Below are 23,794 nucleotides of genomic sequence, written 5' to 3'. Positions count from 1 at the left end.
ATTTGCTATTGCTACTTGAAAATTACTTCCAAAGGTGTTCTCTCTCTCTCTCTCTTTTTGTTCTTCCAGTGGCAAAGAAGGCAAAATATCCAGATCATCCTTTAGGAGCATTGAATTGTGTGTGTGTGTGTCTTCTTGCATCAACGAGTTGAAATTTTGAAATTTTAAGGAAAGTCAATAGACAGTTTAATGATTTAATTTTCTGGAAAAGGCTATTTTTTCATACAAATAAGTTGGGTTTCACTCTAGGATTTTAAGCTTTATGTATGGCTAGTTATTGTCCTGATATGCTGAAAGGATTTTAGAAACATATGTTTGCAGAGTGTGGTCTTAAAACCAAAGAAATGAAGTTCCAGGGTTCTACCTCTAAATTTCTGTGCAAAGGCCCTTCTTCAGTCAAATTTGTGTAAGTCTAACAGGAGAAATGACTACTCACTACAAATCTTGACTCATGTATGTGATGCCAGAGGAATGGCTGGCCTGGTTTAAAAGACCTAGAGTGTGGGAGGTACTACCAGCAATCCAGGAGATCATACATAGATGGTATTGTTACTATTGTTAGTAATTTTTTTCCTAATGTATATTCTTATTTGTTTTTTTTTTCTCATTGTAAAAGCCATTGCTTCTTAAGCAAGAAAACTCACTGTGAGTATAGTGGTAGATTATTCTCCTTCTGTTTTTTGAAACAACATATATATGCTTTTAAAAGTATTTTCATACCTATGTGTATTATATATAATATTTAACTTACCAGGTCCTCTTCTCCATCAGTCCAAGTTCTGGCATTCTCATTTCTGTCGCTTTGCCTTAGAGTTCATATTTTGGTTGATCTTTGGTTGATCTCATTGCTCTCTTCTAGACAGCCTGAACTGAGTCACATCCTTCCTGAAGTGTAGAACCTGAAGCTGCCCACCAAATTTCAGCTGATGCCCTGCCAATGCTGAGCATAGGAAGAGAAGGATCACTTGTGTTGCATAGATTGTATACCTGCTTATATGTACTACGCTGAGATGTTTGCATTTTGTGGTGGGAAAGCAGTATGACAGTATCAACTCCTGTTCTGTTGGGCAACCGCTATAACCCCCAAGGCCCTTCTGAAAGTAATTTGGGTAGATGATTCATTTCACTTAAATGCACTAAGTTTCTCCCTGCTGAACTCTATGCTATTTTTAAGACTCTCCAATTCATGAAGCTTATTTTGAATTCAAATTCTGTCCTTCTGTGTATTTGCTGTACCTCCCAGCTTCACAGTTACATACACATTTAATAACACTATTCACTATTTCATCATCCAGATCATTAATGAAGACATTGAACAGGATTAGATCCAGGGCAGGCATTTGCGTATCTCCATATGACATCCTCTAAATTAGACTATGTACCATTCGTAACTGTTCTCAGGAACCCACTGTATGGTCATTGTACTTGTACTGTAGCATTTCTTTTTTTCTTATTCATATGTTCCTAGCATCCTTGTCAAATTGTTATACAAGAGCTTATGAAAGTATTAATTAAGTCATGAGATGTGGCAACTGCTGCTTCTGTCATGCCCGTGAATTCTGTTGCACTGTTGTGGAAGGAGTTAGTTTCCTTTTACGCAATGTGAAAATTAATGTGTATTCATGATGTGTATTCATGACAGATGCATGTCTGCTGTTTTTTTTTTTTTGTTGTTTTTGTTTGTTTGTTTTTTTTTTTTTTTTTTCCTTGTCCTTCAGGAACTTGCTAACAATTTTTACTTAATCTGTATTATTTATTTCTGGATACCGAAGCTCAACTGAATATACACTCCTGCTCCTTCCCCACTGTTTTTTTTCAAATTGGGTTGACGTTTACCATTTCTCAGATCTCTCCTGTACTCTGAGATGAAAACTGCAGCTAAGCGCTTTGAGATTATTTCAGAAATCTTCTTAAATATTTTAGGATGCTGTACCTAATGTACAGGCTTTCAGCTAGCATCCTACTTATCTAAGCACTTTCTAAACTTATTCTTTCCCTTTACAGTTGGAAATTATACCTGTTTCATTTTGAAAATTATTGTGCTAGTCACCAGCACTTGAGCAGTCGTTTTTTTTTTTCTTTAGTGAAAATTGATGCAAAAAGGGCATATAACACTTAAGCCTTATTGACATCATCTCTTGAATGCTCTCTGTCTCCATTGGTTAATGGATCAATGTTTTCCATGTTCTTTGAATTATTAACAGACGATAACATATGGTAGTTTTGTTTTTCATGTTCCTTGTTCGGCACCTCTTACCTCAGTCTCGTAAACATTTTCCCTGTGTGCTTGAGTTCGCCTTACATGATCTTTGTAGTGTTACCAGTTTCCTAATTCGTGTATGATTGTTCTTGGTGTTCAGCTAAGGTATTGATTTAACCAATTTTTTATTTTACTGTACTCATTTTCCCTCTGCTTTGTGGAAAAACACAATTGTGCAACATCATTGTTTCAAGGTTTGCATTTTTAGGATTGTGCTGTTTCTAGCGATGGAGGGACAGGGGAAAAACAGTGAAGCCCCACACTGGCACTGCTGTATTTTCTTTTGAAGAATTAATCTAAGCACAAGTTTATCTATAATAAATTTGTGGCTAAATAGATAAATTCAACAAATTTACAAGTTGCAATTCCATCATGCCGTTAACTTTACCACTTCTCATTCAGAATGGTCACTGCTTAGATTTTTTATTTCTTTAAATGCTGCTGTTAATTAATAGGTGGCATGACAGATGTACATTACTAGAATGCAAATGGCACTTAAACGCTTTAATGGTCATCCCTATGCACCCTTTTGATTATTTAGTTGTAGGCTTACAGTGTCAGGCATTTTGTGGAACATGGTTCATTTCTTGTTGTATGGCAACCTTATCTGTTGTTTTTCTGACTTAATTCTGATTTTGAATGCTGTATTTCTGTTACTTTGACATTTGAAATGGTTCTAAGTCTTTGCAGAAATTCAAGTCTATACCGAAGACCTTGGAATCTAATTTGTTCATTCATGTGGACTTTTCTGTTTAATTAATATTCAAACATTTAAATTCATGATCCATAACAGAAATACATGAGAGGGAAGAGTTTTGTGCACCAGCTGGACACAGTCAACAGCACAAATCCTTGCTAAAGGGTGCTAGGGATTAGCAGGGTGGTGATGTTGCATATCCCAGTGCTTAGTGAGTTACTCCATTTGGGTGGGGGTTGAATCTCCACTTCCCATTTCTGGTCAACTTCCAGCTTCATAACTGCATAAATAAATGTGATTAAAGTGATTTAGGTATACTGAAACTTTATTTGTTGTGGAGAAACAGAATGAAGTATCTTAACTGCTACATTGCAAAATGAAAATAGCAGTTCCAGTAAGTGCAGCTCTCAAGTTACAGCTGCACTACAGTTTTGTGGTGTTTTCTCCCTGCAAGTTTGGCTATGCTGTCCTTGAAAATATTTTGCTCAGTTCTTCAATGTACTTTCTGTGGAGCTGTGTGAGCTTCACTCTTTTTAATTTAATCCATTTCTCTAAACTGCCTGTAGATCAAGTCATTTGTCACTGCCGTTAGTTATTTAGTACAGATAGTCTGTAGCCTCTGAGCTTCATAAAACAGACAGATCTTTATCAGTAATCAATATTTATAATATTTGTTGATATAAATCTGTCATTACTGGCTCATCTTTTGAAGTTAATTTGAGATAAAGCACTTTATTAGGGGACTAGTGACTGTGGTAGAAGCAAAAGTAACGAAACCACCAGAAGCTGTATCCTTGACTTTGCTGGCACATCAAAGTCAAAATGCATAGACCTGTATCCTCATGTGAAACCTAACTAATAAGCAATAGTAATGGAGAAGCTTAACAAGTTCCCAACTTGCAAAAACCTCTTCATTAAGATACAGCAGCTGTTTATTTTCAGGACCACATGGTCTAGTCAGCATGATAAGAACACAGTGACTATGGATCAGCAAGCTTACTTCTACTGGAAAATACAGGCATCTTTCTTATCTGCTCTAATGGGTTAGTATTAAAGAAGAGCTGGAGTTGGGAGAATAATTAGAGTAATTTTCCATTTATTTCTTCCCAGCCTGCCTCAGGCTAGGAAGGTCAAATGGATGCTAAAGAGGAAAACTGCATCTGGAACTAGTCTGGAAAAAAAATATGTATCCTAGGAGCAGTGCTCTGTACAATTTGCTTAGTCTTAGAAAACTAACTAAGTTTGTCTGCCAGTTGATTGCCTGCTTCATCTAAGAAATCTGCTTAGTCCATGTGATTCTTAAAGCTATTTTTCTTCAGTTTCAAAATCTGAGAAATTTTGAATTAACTATTTCCCATTTCTTGCTTCTTTCAGCTTTCTCTTTCACATATCAGTCATATTATTCACCAGCTTCCTTTGGCTGGTTTGCAGCTAGGAGGCTTTTCGGTGACAGAGACAAGCTCTCGATTTTCCCACTATGCAGTGAAACTTTGACAGCCTGCAAATCTCAAGGCAGTGCCTGACATAAAATAACATCTGACCCTATCATTTCCTTCCTTGCAATTCAGTGACATGAACTTCAAGATCTTGCATGCTTTCTGGATAGGGAAATCTCTTGTAGCACTGTGGTTGTCAATCTATTTATATTTATCTTACCTGCTTTAATTCATTTCTAATGCAGTCATTGCTGTGATTTCTTGGCATTGCACATCTAGCTATAAAATATTCTTCTTGGGTAATTATTTTATTTCAAGACCTTGAAGCGTTGTGCTTGTTCCCCTGGTTTTGATCATCTTTCATCCAAGAGTTTAAGGAAAGCAGATAGTCATGTATTCATCTGTTTGCTTTGTCCAGTGGTCTATAGGACCCTGTCTGATCTATCTGATGGCACCATGTTTCTACATTAATCTAAAGTCAAACACAGTCAATAGTAGACTTTGAATTGCCTTGAAAGAAAAGGTGATCTAACTCCTTCCCTGGCTTTCTACTATTCATCCTGTCCACGTGCACTTTTCTGAAGTGTAGTCTCTTCTGATCAGAGGCAAGGGAAACATTCTCATTGAAGAGGCACAGGTGGCTTAATAACTGTCTTTACTGAAATAATGGAATAATTGCTGTAGCTTGAGAAGGTGCTTTTAATTTATTGCACTGTTAAGGCCTTCGACGTATCATACACATCAGCTGACATATATATTCTGTTATTAATATTGAGAGAAAGCATATGATTTTTCAGTTTCAGCCAAAAGAGGTGCAATACATGGGGCTGCCAGGTCACAGCGTAAGAATGACAAGAGTCAATACATGCTTTTGAAGTGAGTGCTACTCTATTGATTTTTCAATAGTCCAGCTATCTTAAAATCAGTTTTCAGGATAAGGAATCAGTTCCAGTCTTTAAACGTATGTTGGTTGGTCTAAGCTATATGTACAGCATCCTTTTAGGACATAGAAGCTGTGAACTCTGCCTTTATGTTTCAGTTACTGCTTCAGTGTTCCTTCTAGTCAGGCTTATACATATGCACTGTTTGCAGAGACAATTTCATTGTTGAAATTTCACTTTATCTTAAAGTAATATTGAAAACATAATGTTTTTCATGATAGATTTGAGAGTATCATTTGGCTTCTTTGCCACATACCAAATAGCAGAGTGTTCAATGCCTGCGTGGTAGTGATGAGAACTAGCCTCACCTTTTGAGCTTTCAAACAATCTAACTTGCAGCAAGTATGGTTAAAAAATGAAAAGAGAGACGATTTCTTTTCTGTTGAAGCTCTGGAGGGTGTATTGATTGGAGGCACTTGAACAGCAGTGCCCATTGGGTCTTGTTGGGAGACTTGCAAGATGAATGACTACACAGTAGTAGCTCTTTAAAATGGGGAGCTTGAATTGGAGGAGCGAGCTCCTAGTAAGCAGATAACCCATACTTATCCTTAACCTCAGAGTTTGATTTTACTGGTACTTATGATTTAAAAAACAAAACAAACAAAAAAGCACCTTTATCTTTTCTGTGGTTTAAAAAAAAAATCATCACAATTTTTTTCTCCTCTCCTTTCACAGGTTCCAACTATGGGAGTCCCCGTCCAGCTCATGCCAACATGAATGCCAATGCAGCTGCAGGGCTTGCCCCAGAGCATATCCCTACTCCAGGGGCAGCTCTGTCCTGGCAAGCTGCAATTGATGCTGCCAGGCAAGCCAAATTGATGGGTAGTGCTGGCAATGCAACAATATCCACAGCTAGCTCCACACAGAGAAAACGGCAGCAGTACGGGAAACAGAAAAAACAGGGTACCACCACAGCTACACGTCCTCCCCGGGCACTGCTGTGTTTAACACTGAAAAATCCCATCCGGAGGGCATGCATCAGCATCGTCGAATGGAAATATCCTTTTTGATGTTCTTGTTTGGAAAAACAGCAACTTGTTAGCGTGTGTCAGGTGCTACTCAAAAGTATGAGGAAATCAATACATTAAGTGGAAAGGCACCACTGGGAATGTAAGGTATATGAGTAGTATCTGATATTTTAACTGAGATTATATATGCTGGGGAAAAAACATTTTGGACTGAAGCTGTAACCATACCCATGTGTATGAAACTGCCAGAAGCTTAAATGATAATGGTTAGGGGCTGAATTCTACTCTTCTAAAAACATGTGCCTGAAGCTTAAATCAGTGGGAGATATGTGAGGTATCTGAAGCCAGTTAAACTAGGAAGTAGGGAAGTAGAAAGTAGTGAAAAAGAAAAATAGCTAAAGTAATTCTGCCACATGCTCAAATGCAGTATGAGGCCAGATCTAGTAGGCTGATCAAGAGACAGACTGTCACAGATGATGGATGATAACCACTGACACAGAACTGCAGAAGGCAAGGGTCAGTGCTGCTTTCCTGGAAAGTCAATGAGAGTTTGGCTGTTGGCTTCATCGTGTGGAAGGAGCAAAGTCTTTTTAGTCAGCCAAGGCTGATCAACAAAAGCTGGAATTTGTATTTCACAGAAAATTCACAAACTGAAATAAAAATATACCTCCCCTGCCTCCCCAAAGAGAAACCAAGACTGACCCTGAACCGTAATCATCAGTAAATCACAAGCTAATGGGGTTCTTCAGTAAATGGAAAAGTATTGTTAGGGGTAGATAAGCACTTCAGGGAAAGGCTGTACAGAACTCAGCAGTAGTTAATATGTTAAAAAAATATATAAATACTAATTTAAAAAGTCATTTAAGACAATGTGATAATATTGTTCCTTTGGGGATCTGGTGGGACATTATAAAGATGTAAGCAGAATATGATCACATTAGGTCTCACTGACATGGATATCTTTTTTCAGAAGAACAACTTGTTAAAAATACTCTTGTCAATTGTTAGATATCCTTAAAGTTCCCGTCTGCCTATTGCTTTCTTCTGATGCTAATTTTTAATCCCCTTGATTAAGGTTGCTACCATTCATCCCTTTTGGCATAGCTCTCATACTTTAAGCATAAGATGATGGATGATGACTAACAGGATGAAGCTGAATATTGGGTTACTTGCCAGCACCCCATGTCTTTAAAGACAGTAACCATGTCTTTAGAGAAAGAGCGCAGTGACATTTGATAAATGAATAAGATCAGCAATGAACGATGGGAATGATGTGTTGTAAACCAGGATACAGCACTGCTGAGATCAAGAGGATGGACAAACAATGTGATTAAAGCAATCCAAAGATGCTGACGCTTGCATTTTTTTGTTTGTTTGGTTTTAGGTGAGTTGGTGGAAATATTTTTTCATCAGAACCTCTCATTGGATGTACAGTATTTATAAACATGAAGCACTTCAATGACAAATAAAAATATCAAAGGGCTGTGATAAGATTTAATTTTATTCTGTACACAGACTTTTCCTAATTGCTGAAAATTACTGAGAAAAACTTAGCTTAATTTTCTGAACCTCTGAAATCTAAGCACAGTAGATATTAAATACCAAATGGCACTTCTATGGTGTTTCAGACTCAAACATTATAGTGTTAAGAGCCTGAAAGTACAATTGCATGTAAGAAAAAGTGAAACGAAGTAATTACACAGGTAAATCTTTGCAAAATATGTTTTTATTCTGCTGGATTTGCAGTGCACTTACAGTTTTTATATCACTGTATTTTTACAATGTATAATGAGACTAGAAATGAAAAAGAAACACAAATGCATAAACAGTAATAAGCTTATGGATAATATTCCTGTTAGGAGAAAAAAAAATGTAGGCAAAAGGCAATTAAGAGAAAGAAAACCTATGGACATTGAGGTCTTTATGCAGTAAGTACTATGTATCGAACCTGAGGTACATGAGAAATCCCATTGATTTCACCTCTAATGTATCTACCCAGATCTGCAGATCTCTGAGGTTGCCTGGAATTTCCCAAGACTGTCTGTGTAGTTGTCACATTATCCTTTTATTTGTTCTGGCTTCTTATTTGACTACAGGCCATAATTGCCACAATGACATATTGAATTAATCTCCTTCTAGAAAGGATCCTACTTGTTGTCTTCCTCCTTGTTATTGTATATCTCATAGAATTCATAGGCTTAAGCAGGGTAGTTCAGTAGGTTTTGGAAGCCTTTGGCTCTTCCACTTGTGAAATACAGAATGTATCTGAGCAGAGGTCAGGTGCCTGGGGTTTGTCTGTATCTTGCAGTTCAGGCTGCTGGACATCCTGATCTCCAGTTCATTCTTGCTAAAACCTGCTGAGAATGGTAGTCTGCTGACCAGAAGCATGCATACTCTGTTGACATTTGGCAACGCTGCAAAACCAGTCCCGTGGTAGATAAACTCATGCTCAAACACACTCTGTGTCATGGAGTGCACTACCTGGCTTTCTCCTTGTCCTCTCCTGCTTTTCATTCCCCTCCAGAGTACTGGTGAGTTATCCCAGAGCTAGCCTACAGGATATTCTTGCAGGCAAGTAAATATAGACAGACCGTAAATTTGGTCTCTAGTCTGACTGGAGATACTTCACAGCTACTAAGGTTAAGAAGTCCACACACACACAAAAAAAAATTAAAAAAAAAATACAGTGCCAGCAAACTGAAGTCAGTACAAAAATGTCCTTTGATTTTTCCATAGACAGTGGGACAGCAGAGGTTGTACAGGGTTGGTTTGTTGCACATCCCAAATATTGTTTTTGATTTTCAGGGGTTGGTGTTATTTTTTTTTTCCTCTCCTGAAGGAGGTTGATGACAGGATACAAACACAAGAAAAAGAAGTACTACCTCAAATAATTTAAGAAAAAAATAATAATATGTGGCTATGAACAATATAAGCACACTTTGGATAAAGCCCATTTTATCCCCTTAAGTTTTATTATTTAAATGTCTTCTAGCAGAATGTGTACATATATTTTTGGGCCCTTGCATTTAACTTTGAGATATGAGAGAGTATGAAAAAAGTGTAAGCTTCTATTAAAAATTACTTCAAGGTTTGAAAACACAGAGGGAAAAGACACGGAGAAACTAATTGTAAGAGGACAGATGATGGTCCTTCCAGAACAGGCTTCTGTTATTAAAAATAGTACAGCCACACTTGAAGGAAAATAAGGAAAATGCTATCTAAATAAATAAAAGAAGAAAAAACTTTTAAGAAATCTGTGTTTACTCTGGCACGCGACTGGCCTACACTGCTTTTGACATATTAGGAAGATTCTTGGCTGGGAGCAACTAAAAGCACTTAAAAAGGCATATGTTTCTTTTCAGAATATAAGGGGCTTGGAATGTTTTCTTTAAACAGAATTCTTATAAGTCTTTTATTTTTTTTTTTATTTGTGTGCACATTTCAGAACAATTTCCTTAACTCCGTTCCTCAGACCATTTGAAATAATTATTTTACTGACTATTTTTGCCAATTGTGTGGCCTTAGCTATCTATATCCCCTTTCCAGAAGATGATTCCAATGCCACCAATTCCAATCTGGTAAGTCCTTGATGGTGTCTAATCTCATTACTTTGAAAGTCCTTTTTAGAAGTCACCAGAGAGACTGTTGAAGTTACAGAATGTAAATATATCCACCAAAGATGATAACATAATGAAGTAAAATTTGGTTTTGAGTGCTCAGTCTCCTCTATTCATGTGAGCACCTGTTTCAGTTGAGCTGGCTTTAGAAAAGATTGTTCCAAAAACTGCGCGGATGCTGTGCGTGATGTTTTGGCTAGCGAATTCCTGCATGCTGCAAAAGTGCTTGGTGAGTTTAAACTGCAGGTGTTTGTGGAAGAAATCCTTTAATTACAGATTATATCATGTTTTTGTTTTACAAAGTGCTGTTGTGAAATTGATACGGTTCTCCTGTCAGGTGATGCATGGGAGCACAGCCTGATGACTAATTTCTGGGAAGTGTGTTAATGCTTGCATTTCACACTGATACACTTCTTGTTGAATGTGTTTTCTTTCCCTCTTGTTGGGATAATATAGTTTTTCGTGTGTCACCACGGATGCTAATGCTGGCACTTTAGGATAGAGCATAGTATCTTTACCACAGATAAAGGGGGGGAGTGTTTGCTTTTGGCATAGTATGAAGTCATAGCAAATAATTCTGCTCAGTAAGGGCACAATGCAAAACAGTTCTGGAATGCTATTCACTGAATTAGCAGAAGACATTTTTCTTCCCCCAAAACACGTGGACAAATGTCCTACTTGCGCGGTTGGATCATAATGAAAACTTGCTCCCAGGGTTTAAGAGTTGGGATGCTATTTCCTGATTGAAAATGTACCTAGGCATTAGAATTTTTAGAGCAACAGAGAAGGGAGTAAGAGCCATACTTCCAATGTAGGGATAGTTGGGGTGGCTGACAGACATTATAATTGAAATGATCTATGCTGTTCTCTGTAAGAAAGTAATCTGATTATATATCTATTGAAGTTGCATAAAGGAAATTGCAAACTTCAGGACTTCTTTGGATCTTTTTTTTTTTTTTTTAAACCTTAGTGTAGTGCTTTTCCACTGTAACTTTGTAAAGGTGTTTAAAAACAGTAGCAGGAGGAGATAAGAATTGTTAACTTTTTAAATATTCTCTATATTTACATTTAATTTCACACCCATACTATCTTTTTTATAAAGAGAATTTGTGGTTTGTTGTTTCTTTTTTGCTGCCATCTCTTTGCTAGTTTGACACAGTGTTTAACAATGATGAACCATGGTGTGTATGTTTAGAACACCTCAGCATGACATCTCTCAGAAATTAGTATATTTTAATAAAAACACAGTTTCATTTGATCCTCTGGCTATACGAAGATAATATGTTGATTGTTGTGCATTCTGTCTTACAAGTTTGAAAGAGAAAAATGAAACAGAGTTGAAGTTTAGGGGAGCTCTAATTTGTCTTGAGTTTAATTGGGTGTGGGTATTACCTTATCTCAGTGACTGCTAACTAATACTAGGTTGGAAGTATGTTCAAATAACTTCATAATTGAATGAGTTATACTGAAACTTCTCTATTACTAAATAATATATGCAATTTGTGAGCTGAGTTGCTACTCTGAATCTGTTTTCCAAGGCATCTTTTGCATCTTTTATGTCATTTGGTCAATCCATCAAAACATCCATGTTAGTTGTGAGTTAGATTTAAAAACAAACAAAACCAAAACAGCTAAATTTACAATCTCAGGAGACTTTAGAAGTGTAATGGGTTTGAGGATGAGGAGGCATAGTTATCTTAGATATCTGTCTAGCTGTTTCATAGAAGTAAGAGGATAAGAAAGTGAAATGGGGGCTCTCTTCAGCTGCATTTTGTTCTTTGGATCTCAATGAAAAAGTGATTAAAAATGGTAATTGGGGTACTTAATATCAACTGGCCTAGGAGGGGTTTGCACTAGTGGAATTAAGACTGTTCTACATTATAGATCTATCCCTAGAGATCTGACTGCCCACTAGCCTTTGGTATTGTGATTTGAAAAAGGTGCAGATAACAAGATGTAACATGGTTTGTCCAGGACATTGAATTATGCTTCATGTTCCACTGAAGTCAATTCAGCATTATCTCCTGTTAGTCCCAGCCCTTATTTTATTTGATTTTTTCCTCAGGGTGTTATATGTATTGGCAGGTATATCCTGCTGTCAGGAAGTAAAGTTTTTGAGTATATCATTTACTGCATTACCAAACTGTTCACAGGATTGCATAGTGATCAGTGAGTAAAGTACTGAGCAATAGGGAGGGAAAACAGAGGCAAGTGGATGTGACAAAGGTGTTGTTTTGTTGTTTCTTTTTTTTTATTATTAAAAAAAAAGTCTTGCAATGAAATGAAAGAATAGATGAAACTCAGACTGAAAGGAAAGCTATTTTAGATGGCAAGAACTGCAGAAGAGAGAGGCCTTACTCTGATGTAGCCAAACTACACATGGAACAGACTAGAAGGAAGCTGGGGTTGATGATAATTTCTTAAAAAAGTTGGTGCTTTTACAAAAGTTGCATGACTATTTTTTTCTACCTGTGAGCATGTATGTTGCAATCAGATGTTATTTGGTATTTTGTAGCCATGAAGTCTAGAGCTCCAAAGGCTTTAATCTGAAACAGAAATGGAGTGTGTCTGCAATGCATGCATTTGAGTTAATAGTGTGCGCATGTGTGTCTTGTGCAGAAACATGAGTTTGACAGAACATATAGTGGCCCAGAAGAAACTTGCACTTGTGTAAGAACTTGTTTCACTTCCATTTTACAATTTAATTCTTAAGCAATAAAGCCACCACAGAAATTACCACATCCCTGGTTTCCTGAGCCATCCGTAACTTTCTGAGACACAGAGGAACCATCTACAGAAAATATATGCTAGATAGTAACTGTTTTAAGAGATATGAATGTGACAGAACAACACTTTTCCAATAAACTGACACTTTTCCCTTTGAGTCCAAAAGTTCCTCTTCTAAGGGTTCATCATAACTTTTCAAACAATGTTTTCTCTCAGGTCTGAGGTTTAAAAAAAAAGTCATTTTGAATAAGCTCATTGAGTAAAGGGTGGTCAGAGAAGAGAGATTCTGAACTGAATGGTTTGTTTTCTGTGTGTAAAAGGAGAAAAATTATAACGAAGTAAAGTTTTGATGAATAACTATAATCTTTGTCAGTTTCATGGATGTTATCAGCCATTGGTTCAATGGGGCATACTTATTGCTGTATGTCTTCCATAGGAGTCTTGAAGAGACATATACCTCATTCATGTGTACAAAAAAAACCAATAATATAGGTTCATAACTCCATTTGCATAAGCCTTGTCTTTAGATGCAAGACCTATTTGTTACTGTGCCATAGTTACTTACATAAGCATTGGAACTAAATACAGAAGTTTCCAATAAATAATCCCTTGTCTTTTGTGTTAGTGAGGAATTGTGATTAACTGTAATGCATTAGAAGTTTAGGCCAAAAAACCACACACACACTGACTGTTCTTTTGCAATCTGACTTGCCATAAGAATTCCTATAAATTATCAAGCTGCTTATATCAAGTTTAGGGCTGGTAGTTTAGACTCTCATTTTCAAGATACACATATGTATGCTAAAACCCAGATTTTGCATTTTTGCGCTTACTGGAGTTATTTCTGCCACTTGCTTTAAGAAATATGTTACAATGATATCATGTAGTAATAACAAAAGCTTAAAATTGGCTTCAGAAGTTTTTGGTTTTACTTCTACAATGTGTTGTCTGGAAAACTATTAAACTTGCAGAAATGGAGGGGAGTCGTATTAGGTGCAATGTTGTTTTGGTATTACTGAACTCTGCTGAGGTTTTGCTTAAATTTTCAAGTAGCAAAAGCTCATGCATGACCCTGTGCAAAGAACAATTTTGTATTCTCTTGATGCAGTCAGAAAAATTGGAGCTAGTTGGAGGGGAATTGAAGCTAGCCTGCATGAGAGGCTGTAACAGATATGGAGGCTTTCTGCTTGTTATCCCTGCAATTATGCATTAGAACAGAGATAATGTACATTTAGGAATAAAACTATAGACTGCCTGAGATAGGAAGCTGAGAGGAAAATGCCTCTGTCACTTTACTGGCAATTGCAAATGGCACAAGCCTGGTCAATGTCACAGCATGGCGATAACATAATGAGGTTAAAACCAAGGTTTACAGCACGTTCCATGGAAGGCAATTCAGTCAGTTGTTTATACATTGGATAAATAACAGGAGAAAATTCCTTGTGTGGTTTTGATAGCTCTACTTTCCCTTATCCTTATTACAGGAAGGAAATCCTGTTGTACAATAGTTAAGTTTAAAAAAAGATCTGCATTTTTATGTCAGCTTATAATAGGATGTCACCTTCAGACTAATTTGTTAAACCCAAAATAGGACCTTGTGAAAGGGAAGATGGGATTTGTGCTTGTTTGTCAGCATTTGTGCCAGCAGGTGTTTGAGTGAATGCCTGCCTATGGAAGGGGACTTGCCTTTCAGGGAGCCATGGCTGCTTTGGTGACTATGGTAGTATCCAGTTGAGTGGGCGATTCCTGTACAAAAATAAAAAAAGTTTAAAATCTTTTTGGATTTGAAACAGACTGGCACAGTAGATGGGCATGTGGCTCTTGTATTTGTAGTTAATATAACAAACATAATGGCATAACAAACTTCATCATTTTCTGTATCGATGAGTTCTGAAGTTAGCATATGGAGCGGTTTGCTTGTAACCATTTCTCTTGTGCAAAATCAGAAAGTGTTAGACAGCAAAATGGAGGTGAGGGGTCAAGAAAAGAAGGGATGTTTTATCTGGATAAAGATAAGGAAGAATACTATTCAAAAGCTTTTGGTTCTCTTCTGTCATTGCTATAATCTTCCTCTGTGACAGTTCCCAACCAGTAAGTGATAGTAATATATAGTATAGTAATAGTATAGGACTGTAGAGTAATAAAAAGTATAGTACTGTACAGTAATGAGATACGTTCACATTAGAGGTGAGGTGCAGGATGGGGTAGACTGGCTACCAAGTTAATAAGCTCTGATAGGTTTATTAGCTTGGGCCCCATGCCAGTGCTACTACAGCTGGAGGATGCTATGTAATTTGAAAAGTGAGAAGCAAGCAACAGAAGCTGGAAGGGAGGACTTGAGGAATGTGGAAAGGGACTGGAGTGAGGAGAAGATGAGATTCAAAAAATCATTGAGGACTTGCTCGAAAGACTGAGAATTGCTGTTGTGTATGATGCTAAGGAAGCTGAATACAAAGGAATTTAGGTTCAACATTGCGAAGAGTCCTCAGAATTCCTGCCTTTGGCAGGGGGAGGTCAGCTCAGCTCAGCATCCCTAGCAGCAATGAACACGGTGTGGAAGAATAAGCACTGAATGTTGAGAGGAAGACATTCAAGCCCATCTGCTGGTTCTGGTATTAGCAAACTGTATGGCCTTGGGTAAATTGTGGTCTCAGCTTTCCCATCTGTAAAGTGAGTCGGTTACGGCTTCCACAGTGAATGTAATTAGTCAGTGCCTTACATCATCCAGACTGTTATGAGGAATGTTGTAGAAAGACTGTCAAGACAAGAATGAAATCTGTAGGAATCTGTTCTGAGCCCATGGCCTCTAATCAAAAAGGATGGGTGAAAGGTAGGACAGAACCCTCATTTCTTTTGCACTGGGTGCAGCAAATCTTAATTTCTATGAAGTGTGTAGGACCACGTCATCACAATTTCATCTTGTGTGATGAATTATTTGAGGGGACCTCTTCTGAATGTTTAAATATACAGTCTTTTTATCATTCCTAACATGGTAGTGTAATTTCCTAGGCTTTGAGAGGAAGAATCTAGTAAAGCAGAGATTAACACCTCTATGTGTTATTAGCAGGGCTAAAATTGTTGGATTTCCTGGGAAGACCTCTGCCACTTGAGTAGTAATTGGCAGTAGTAAGAGGTTATTCGATGTGGACCAGGTAAAAAACTAATTGGGAAAGCTTTTGCAGGATTCAGAGATGTTTGCACACAGCAGAGGAATGCCTGGTTCTATTCCAGGGTCTGGAAGGCACTGAAGGACTTCTGCATCTTTGTAAAAGGGGCTCTTTGTAGTGCTTTTTTTTTTTTTTTTTTTTCCAAAAATGCTTCCTTCTGAACTTCTCCACATCTCAGTCAAACCCTAGTCCTCTGCTTCTCTTTATACCAGTGGTCTCACTGTCCTCACCAACCCTGTGCTTTTGTTATTGTTTACCAGCTCTTGATCTGCTCTGAGGTCTCGCTCATCTTTGTGTCTGTTTTTTTTTTTTTTTTTTTTTGGGGGGGGAGGGGGGAGAGGGGAGAATGGAGTTATCCTTTTTAAGATTCATTACCTGTGCTTTGCCAAGTTAATTTCTTCATTCCAGCCAAACTTCCATTAGACCTGTCCCTTTTCCTATGTGCTTTTAAGTATGGTCTCCCCTTCACAGTAGTTCCATATGTTTCCCATCTTCCCATTTGATCTCAGTGCTGTCCTCATCTTTGGACCCCTGACCATTTCTCTAATTAACATGGGTCTGATATTCTGTTCAGCACATTTTTCTCCCAGTCTGAATCTGTCCCTGATTTGGTCTTAGCCCTTCTGCTTTTGAAATCAGCTGTGTCCTTTCCAATGATGTCTGGAAGACAGCTGAAATACTCAGAGAGTGGGCCCAACTCACAGGCTGGTTGCTTTATTCCACCTTGGTTCAGACCAGTGTAGAACAGTTATTACGTGAGTCCTTGTATGCCTTTGTAGCCCTTGTTCAGCTCTGTGGGTGTGATGCATGCATTCATGTCTGCAGAAGCTGTAAGATGCCAGATTAGTATTTGTAATGACAATTTAAGTGTTAAGTTTTAGCAAGTCTCTGTGAAGCCTGTGCAGATGGAGTTAAGAGCCCATCTGGCTAAACTTAAGTGGGTTGGCAAGGCAAAAAATGCAGCACTGACACAAAGGCCATTAATTTGCCAGTTCTTATGATGTTATTGCAAACTGTATGGTCACTAAAGAAAATAGGTGTTTTGTTTTTTTTTTTTTTTGACTGGGTTAGAACAATGGATATTGTTAAGCTGTTTTGGCTGAAATAGTGCAAAAATATTCAGCCTGAGGCAGAAACCAGCATAAAAAAACTGTTGCATTAACTCTTGAGAATATCACAATTAAAAGCAGCTGAAAAGAGTATCTTAATAATGGAAAGAGTTGGTTAGCCTTAACAGAAGTAATGCTAGAGATTCACCTCCATTAGCATCTTCCCTATTAAAGTATAACAGTGCCTCACTGAATCAGTAAGATTCTGAGAAGTGTCATAATAGACTTTCAGAATTAACTAATGAATTATATATAATGCTGTAACGATTCAAGTACATTTACATTATGCAGTATATAATGTAGTATGGAGAGGAGGTTTAAGAGATGCAGACCAAGGCAGAAAGTGGATTTCAGATAGGCATGTATTTATCTTTCAAATCCCCTGAGAAAAAATTCAACTATTCAAAAAGGGTTGTTCTAGTTTAGAGGAGCTGCAGAGGGAGGAGGACCTTTGTACTAACAGCTGCAAGACTGTTAGAAGAAACAGAGACTCCTATTTGCTTCCAGTGGGACTAGGGAAGAGTTGTGGAAGAACATTTCTGTCACACAAACTGGTCCAAGTCCATTGAAATATTCACTTGAAACGGGCTGTATGTTTTTATGTAAGATATTTTGAAATGTTAACTATGTTTTGGTTCTGATTGATGGCAAATTTATTGATTTAGTCCAAACAGTGATTTATCCTATTTCTCTAGACAGCCCTGATTACCAATTTTCCTATCTTTGTGTAAGCTTTCTGAATCTGACTTATCAAGTGCATGTTCAATTTTTTTCTTTTCCAGGTAGTAATTATTCCTGTTTATCAAACCTCAAGTTCACTGTGGGATGCCTTTTTTGTTATGATGTTCAGGAAAGATAGGAAAAATATGGAAGCAGGCCAAATAAGAGATTTTAAGTGCTGTTGTTTTCACTGTAGTTTAATTCCTGTTCCTGCAAAAGTAACATAGTCTTTTAAAAACAGTGGAAATTTCCAAAATGGCAGGTACCACTTGTATTGTCTTTTTGGTACAAGTATCATCATCCCTCCGCAAGCCTGTGGGATGTTAAGACTTTTGTTCCTGAGTTCATCAGAATCCCATCAATGATATTAGGAAATAAGTATCTCTACCTAGAAATTCAATAGTTTTAGATTCCTTCATGTATAGTTAGTATTATACCATGGTTTGGAGTACCTCCCATTGACCTCACTGGAGTCTGCTTGACTAAGTGACCCACATCTAGCCACTGATTTATTTTATGCTATCGACAAACAATTGTTGGAACCTCAGGCTTTGCTGACATGTGCAAAATCATTGACTTTAAAGGTGATACTCCCTGTACTTGTGCAAACTAGACCCTCCCCCCAGTAATTTTGCATAATTCCCTTGGAAATAAAAGAATGGATGTGCTGTTTGCCAAGAGGGCAGAATTGCCAGAAGGGAAGAAAATGCTTTGTATGTCCATCAAAGTTTTGATTGTCTCTTCCTCTTAGGGACAATTCCTTCTTTTTCTCTGTCTTCTACTTTCTAAAATCTGAGGGTTCTTACGCCATGGCAGCTCTTCAGTTCTGCTGGCTGAATGGCAGCTTGTAGTCCAAAGCAAGCTAAGTCCATCCTTGAATTTCACTATTGATAAATGCTGGACAATTCTGGAAATGAGTCTGTTTACATCCACTGGAACAAACTTTATTTTCTACTTGGTATTCTAACCATGAAAAGCTCATGCTTATCAATAATACTTTTCCATTAAGAATATAATGTTGGACATTCTCCAGTTAGGGGAAGACATCCAGTAAGCAGTGAGAAATGTTCATTAACGTCTCTTCAGTATGTTGCATTTCTGGAAGATGCTGGAAAGCTGGCGTGGCATGTTCTCCTTACGACATCCTTAGCAAGTTGTGTTGCACCTAAACCTAGGCAAGGGAGCTAGACCAGCTGGATTCGCTTAGCTAAACCACTTGATTTATACCTGCGAACTTTTATACATGAATGGCATAAATTGATGTCTTGATCCTCACAGTGGGTTTATGCGTGTAGATCTTGGTCTCTAATGCAGAATCCCATGCCCCAACGCACATACCTGTTACAGGGAAAACTGTTAGCCTCCTCTTGTTGCTGTTAGTACTTACAACAGTCGCTTTTCAGTCTCTGTAACAGTGGTGTCAACACCTTTAGCCACATGAACTAAATTTGGTGATGGCAGGAGCAGATGCTCAACTCCCATATTATAAGCTTCCCAAAAGTGGCACGTATGTGGTTCCCTAGCTAGCTGTATTGGCAGCTGTGCAACTGTTTTTCAGGCTGTCCTGATACACTCACACTGATGGAGAGGCTGGGGTTTTAGAATTCTTCCTTTTATGCTGGCTTGCTATTGTCTGCTGCTTGTAAAATGTATTTGTTGGTAGCTTATATTAGAAACTGACACAATCGTGTTTTGCATATGATTATCCTCTTCTGGTATGTTGAAATGTTTTTCTAGTTAGTAACAGATTAAGCCAATTTATTACTATTTCTCCTTGATCTGAAGCTTGATGAATGCTTTTCACATGGACATTTAAAAATATTTTGTTTCTACTACATATGCTCACACAGAAGCGGAACTTGCATGTTATTTTATTATTATTTTTTATTCATTGACAGCCACTTATAGTACTGTTATCCTTGTGTGGCCTTGTTGTTTGTCAGAGTAACTTTAAAACAAAAACTCCTGTTTAGATGAGATTACTCAGCTGAACATGTGGCCACAAAAAAAATTTAAAGATCTGGTTTCATAATTGTTTCACAATCTAAACTTGTATTTAAAAACAAACAAACAGAAAGGTTCTCCTCATTATGGTCTTCAAGATAATGTCTGAATCTGAACAAAAGACACATCAATGCCCTTCAGGAGTGGTTGACTGAGATGAAAGACTGCAACATAAAATAGCTTCGAAGAGAATGAACAGTTCCTATTCGCCTTCTTTAGCTGCTAACACTGGATCATAACAATGACAAACTAAGATCTCAAACACATAATTTTTACCACTATATTGACAGATCTTGGGGCGAGTGTTTTTCTGTAGAATAATTCAGCTACTTCTGTTCTTAAAAGTCCCTGCTGTCCTTGCAACAAAAAGAAGGAAAGAAAGGATTTCCAGCTTCCCACTCCTATCAAATGCCTCAGGTGCCTCCTGAGTCCTAGAAGCTAAATAAACATCTGTTTATGCAAATACTGAATAATCATCTGCAACTATACTAACTGACCAATACTGTATTTTCACTTGGTGTTTTCTGTAAAACTGAACACGCAAAGTAGGGAGAACAGTAGGTAATAGTTGGCATGTCCATCCCACCCAGGATATTCACATGCACAGCTGGTGTGCACCTGATGTTGCATTGACTTCTACCATCAAAAAATGGATACATCTCCTTAAAAAATGGATACATTTCCTTTAAAGCAAACAACTTGTGTCCTAGTATTTATAAAACATTAACCATAATTTGTTTTTCACTTATCCAACCCAAAATCAAAATTTAGCTGTGAATCAAGTCACCGATGTCTTTTATAGCTCTAATCTTATTTAATATTTTCACTGTATTCTACTTCTCATTTGACAATTATATAAATTTTATCAGCCTCAAGAGTGTGATGGCTTCATCCAGGCATAAATGCATTGTTGTTTATAGCAGTCTGATCTTCAGCATTACCTTTTGTTTACTACAAGTAAGTGTGTAATACATTTTAAAACACTCTTTAAAACTACATTGCAGTTTCAGAATCATTTTTAATCTGGGATATAAATATTAACATCCAATCTATTTTGTCTCCATTTTCTATTTTTCCTATGATAAAAACCAGCACTGCTGCTACTTTATGTTCAGTCTGAAGCATCAGGCTGTTGTATGAAAGTATTTGACAGCCTACAGGGGAAAAAAGAAAAAGCAGATGAAGCAAAGTTGAGTGTTTCAGCCTTTCAGAGGCTATGAAATATGAGAATGTGTTTGAGTCATTCAGATGATCTTTCCATACTGAAATCCTACGGAGTGAATGAAAAAGAGGGGAAAAATTGCTGAAAAGTATTTGTAACTCTCAGAAGGTCTAGTTCTGCAAAGTTCTGAGTGTGTAGACAGTAGTCACCTTACAGAGGATATGGCTACATGAGAGACATAAGGTTTAAAGGTTTTAAGAGCAGGAGCCAATCTAGGGAAAATGTAATGCAGTGTCTGAGAGAATTAAGTGTTGATACTACTATGGAAATATTTCTGATAAATATCTCCTGAAATAAATTCAGTCATGGCTGACAGATCCTTTTGGAAGTGTTTACTTTTGCTTTCATATTGTGTGTTGAAAAAGGATACCACAGAGATATCCCCCTTTCAAAGGAAGAGAGATCACAGTTTGCATTCAAGCTGCTACTCGTGTGCTTCTCTGCTCTATTCATCTCAGTTACTTGAGTCATTTTCCATAGTAGGCAAGTAGCATTGTTGGGCTCTGGTATGAATTTGTAGGAGTGTGTTTAAAACAGTCAGTGTTTTTTATGGTTAATTCCCTCCCTCTGCTATCCAGGCCTGAACTGACATGGCTCCTAGCCTGTGTGCCTGCTGATGCTGTTCAATAGAATACAAAGAAAGGTTTCATTGGATGATAAAGTGTGTAAGTTGTTACAGCTTTCCTTTTCTTAAAAGAATAATAATTGCCAAAGAAGGGCTTCTGAATCACTCGCTCTTCAGTATGTCTTGGCTTTGTGTCAAAGCCTCTGTTGAACAAATACATTGAAATAGAAGAGCTTGGTTCTGCCCTTGACAGGCGTGCTGCATCCCACTTTTGAGATCTTCCTGGGGACCAGAGTTGTGGATGTTTCTGGGTGGTGTTGATGGAAACTCACATCACCGAGAAGCTGCATAATTGTCAGAGGTATGCCTTGTCCCTGTCATTCCACATCTATAACAAAAGCATGCGTACTGACACAGGCGTTCTGGGTATCAGGCACCCGTCTGGAGGCTTCTCCCTTGTCTCTGCATGCAGACAGAGCAGCAGCTGCGTGTGTAGGAGGGGTGCCTCTTCCTCTTCCTTGCACCTTCCCTTCTGTCTCGCTGGGATGGGTAGCAGGTCCCTCTGACAGCCTGTGCAGGAGACAAGGCTGTTCAGCTTTTGAAATAGCGGCAGAGCAGGTAAGACTTTTCACTGTTGTCCCATGAGTGACTGTTCTAAGCTTTGATTAGGAGTGTGTTGAAAATTGCCTATAATCGATGCATATACGTAAGTGTATATAGTCACTGAGAATAGAGGGCTGAATGCAGTAAGCTACAACAATAACCACATTTCACTCTGTGTGCCCCTGGCTACAGAAGCTGATGTGCCTTTACTGTTCCAGCCCAGAAGGGAAACTGGCCTCAGAAGAGCCTTTGGCCTTTTGGAAGCATGAAAATCCATAGGGAGCTTAACACAATGCCTCTTTCCATGATCTGCTTAAAATAAAGTGGCCCATGACCTCTTGAAAGTCTGTCTGACCCTGTGGGAGTAGGTAGAGACCAAATGAACTAAAGAATTGCAGGACCCAGAGGTGAGCACAAGCTCAAATTTGGAGCCAAACTCCACAGATCATAGAATAATTTAGGTTGGAAAAGAGCTCTCAGATCATCTAGTCCAACCTTGATCAGGCTATATTGTAAAGGTGGTTGTCTAATCTTGATTTCCACTGATTTTATAATCTCATGTAGTGATTCCCTATCAAGAAAAGGAAAAATGTACAGCATATTTGTAAACATAACCTCAGCTCTAATTTAAAGCTGCTTAAGAATAATGTAACCTGGAGGGAAAAAAAAAGGGGAGGGGATCCTTTTAATCCCTCCATACATTGTCCTACTACTACTACAAATTTGCATCACGAATGAAAACATTTCCTAGCCCCATGTAAATTCTGACAGATTATGCTTGAGTCATAGTTTAATTGTCTTTATGATAAGGACCATAACCTTTTCTGTAGTTTCACTATTTTTTTCCTTATAATTCTTGTATTTTTTTTTGGTTTTGGTTGTTGATTTTTGGTGTCATTGTTATTCTTCTCTGAAAAACAAATAAACACAAAACAAAACCAGGGAAGAATACTGAGGAATACTGATGAGTATTCTATCCATATTTGAAGGAAGGATGTTAGATCAAATTTTCAGTGCTACTTTCACTAGCATGGCATAGGAAGTTGATAATGCTTTTCTGGTTCAGTGTTTTTTCTTGGACATCCTAGAATCTTATCAATCATCTTATCCAAAAGCTTTGCCCAGATGCTTGTGATCAGCTGACCTTGCACATGATCTGGAAACCACCCTGAAGACCTGCTGCTCTCATACGTAATGAGCGTTTGATGAGTTTGGCCTATGTTCTTTGGTTTCAGACACATGCCTTTGCTTCTGACTATATTGAAACATATATTGTTCAGTTGTTCTGAGTTCCGATAAATACTTTTAAGCTTGCATTGCTTTAGCAAAACCAGAAACATTCAAATTGAGCTCAGTTGGTGAGTCTCATTTGAACGGCTTGCAAACAGTACGTTGTGTTTCTTCTGCTGTTTGGATACTTCTGTCATGTCTCTGCATCTTCTCTCTGCCTTACGTGCTGGAGCCCCACTCTGTATAGAAATCATTATCTAGTTATCCTGTTCTGTTATCAGCAAACACATTTTAATTGGACTAGAGAGCGAGAGACTGATTGTGGCATTAAATCTGTTGTTTTTAATTGTCATATTAAAAATTGTTGTTTTAGATCCCCTGGTCTAAATCAGAAAAGCAAGAACTGAAAGCTTGTAAACAAATCCAGATCTGGCTTCCTAAGAAGCAGACGATAATACATCCTCCCTCATCATGCATAGGTGAGAAAAATGGTGATTGCAAAGCAAACACCAAGGGAAAAACAGCCCA

At 37.8% G+C, this 23,794-nt stretch overlaps 1 protein-coding gene across 41 annotated transcripts in view; it reads left to right on the top strand.

Annotated features, from left to right (window-relative positions):
* The window catches only part of CACNA1C (calcium voltage-gated channel subunit alpha1 C), a 476,864-nt gene that overhangs the window by 65,326 nt on the left and 387,744 nt on the right, over positions 1–23,794 (top strand). For all 41 annotated transcript variants that reach the window (XM_084499532.1, XM_084499513.1, XM_084499544.1 and 38 more), the window contains exons 2-3: positions 6,010–6,332; positions 9,776–9,880. In XM_084499532.1, the coding sequence (XP_084355658.1) occupies positions 6,010–6,332; positions 9,776–9,880 (428 nt within the window). The remainder of the gene's footprint in view (positions 1–6,009; positions 6,333–9,775; positions 9,881–23,794) is intronic.

The sequence above is a fragment of the Aythya ferina genome, assembly GCF_964211825.1.
Source record: "Aythya ferina genome assembly, chromosome: 1".
NCBI classification, from domain to species: domain Eukaryota; kingdom Metazoa; phylum Chordata; class Aves; order Anseriformes; family Anatidae; genus Aythya; species Aythya ferina.
Note: the sequence above shows the minus strand (reverse complement) of the source record. Positions and strands in the feature narration are given on the sequence as shown.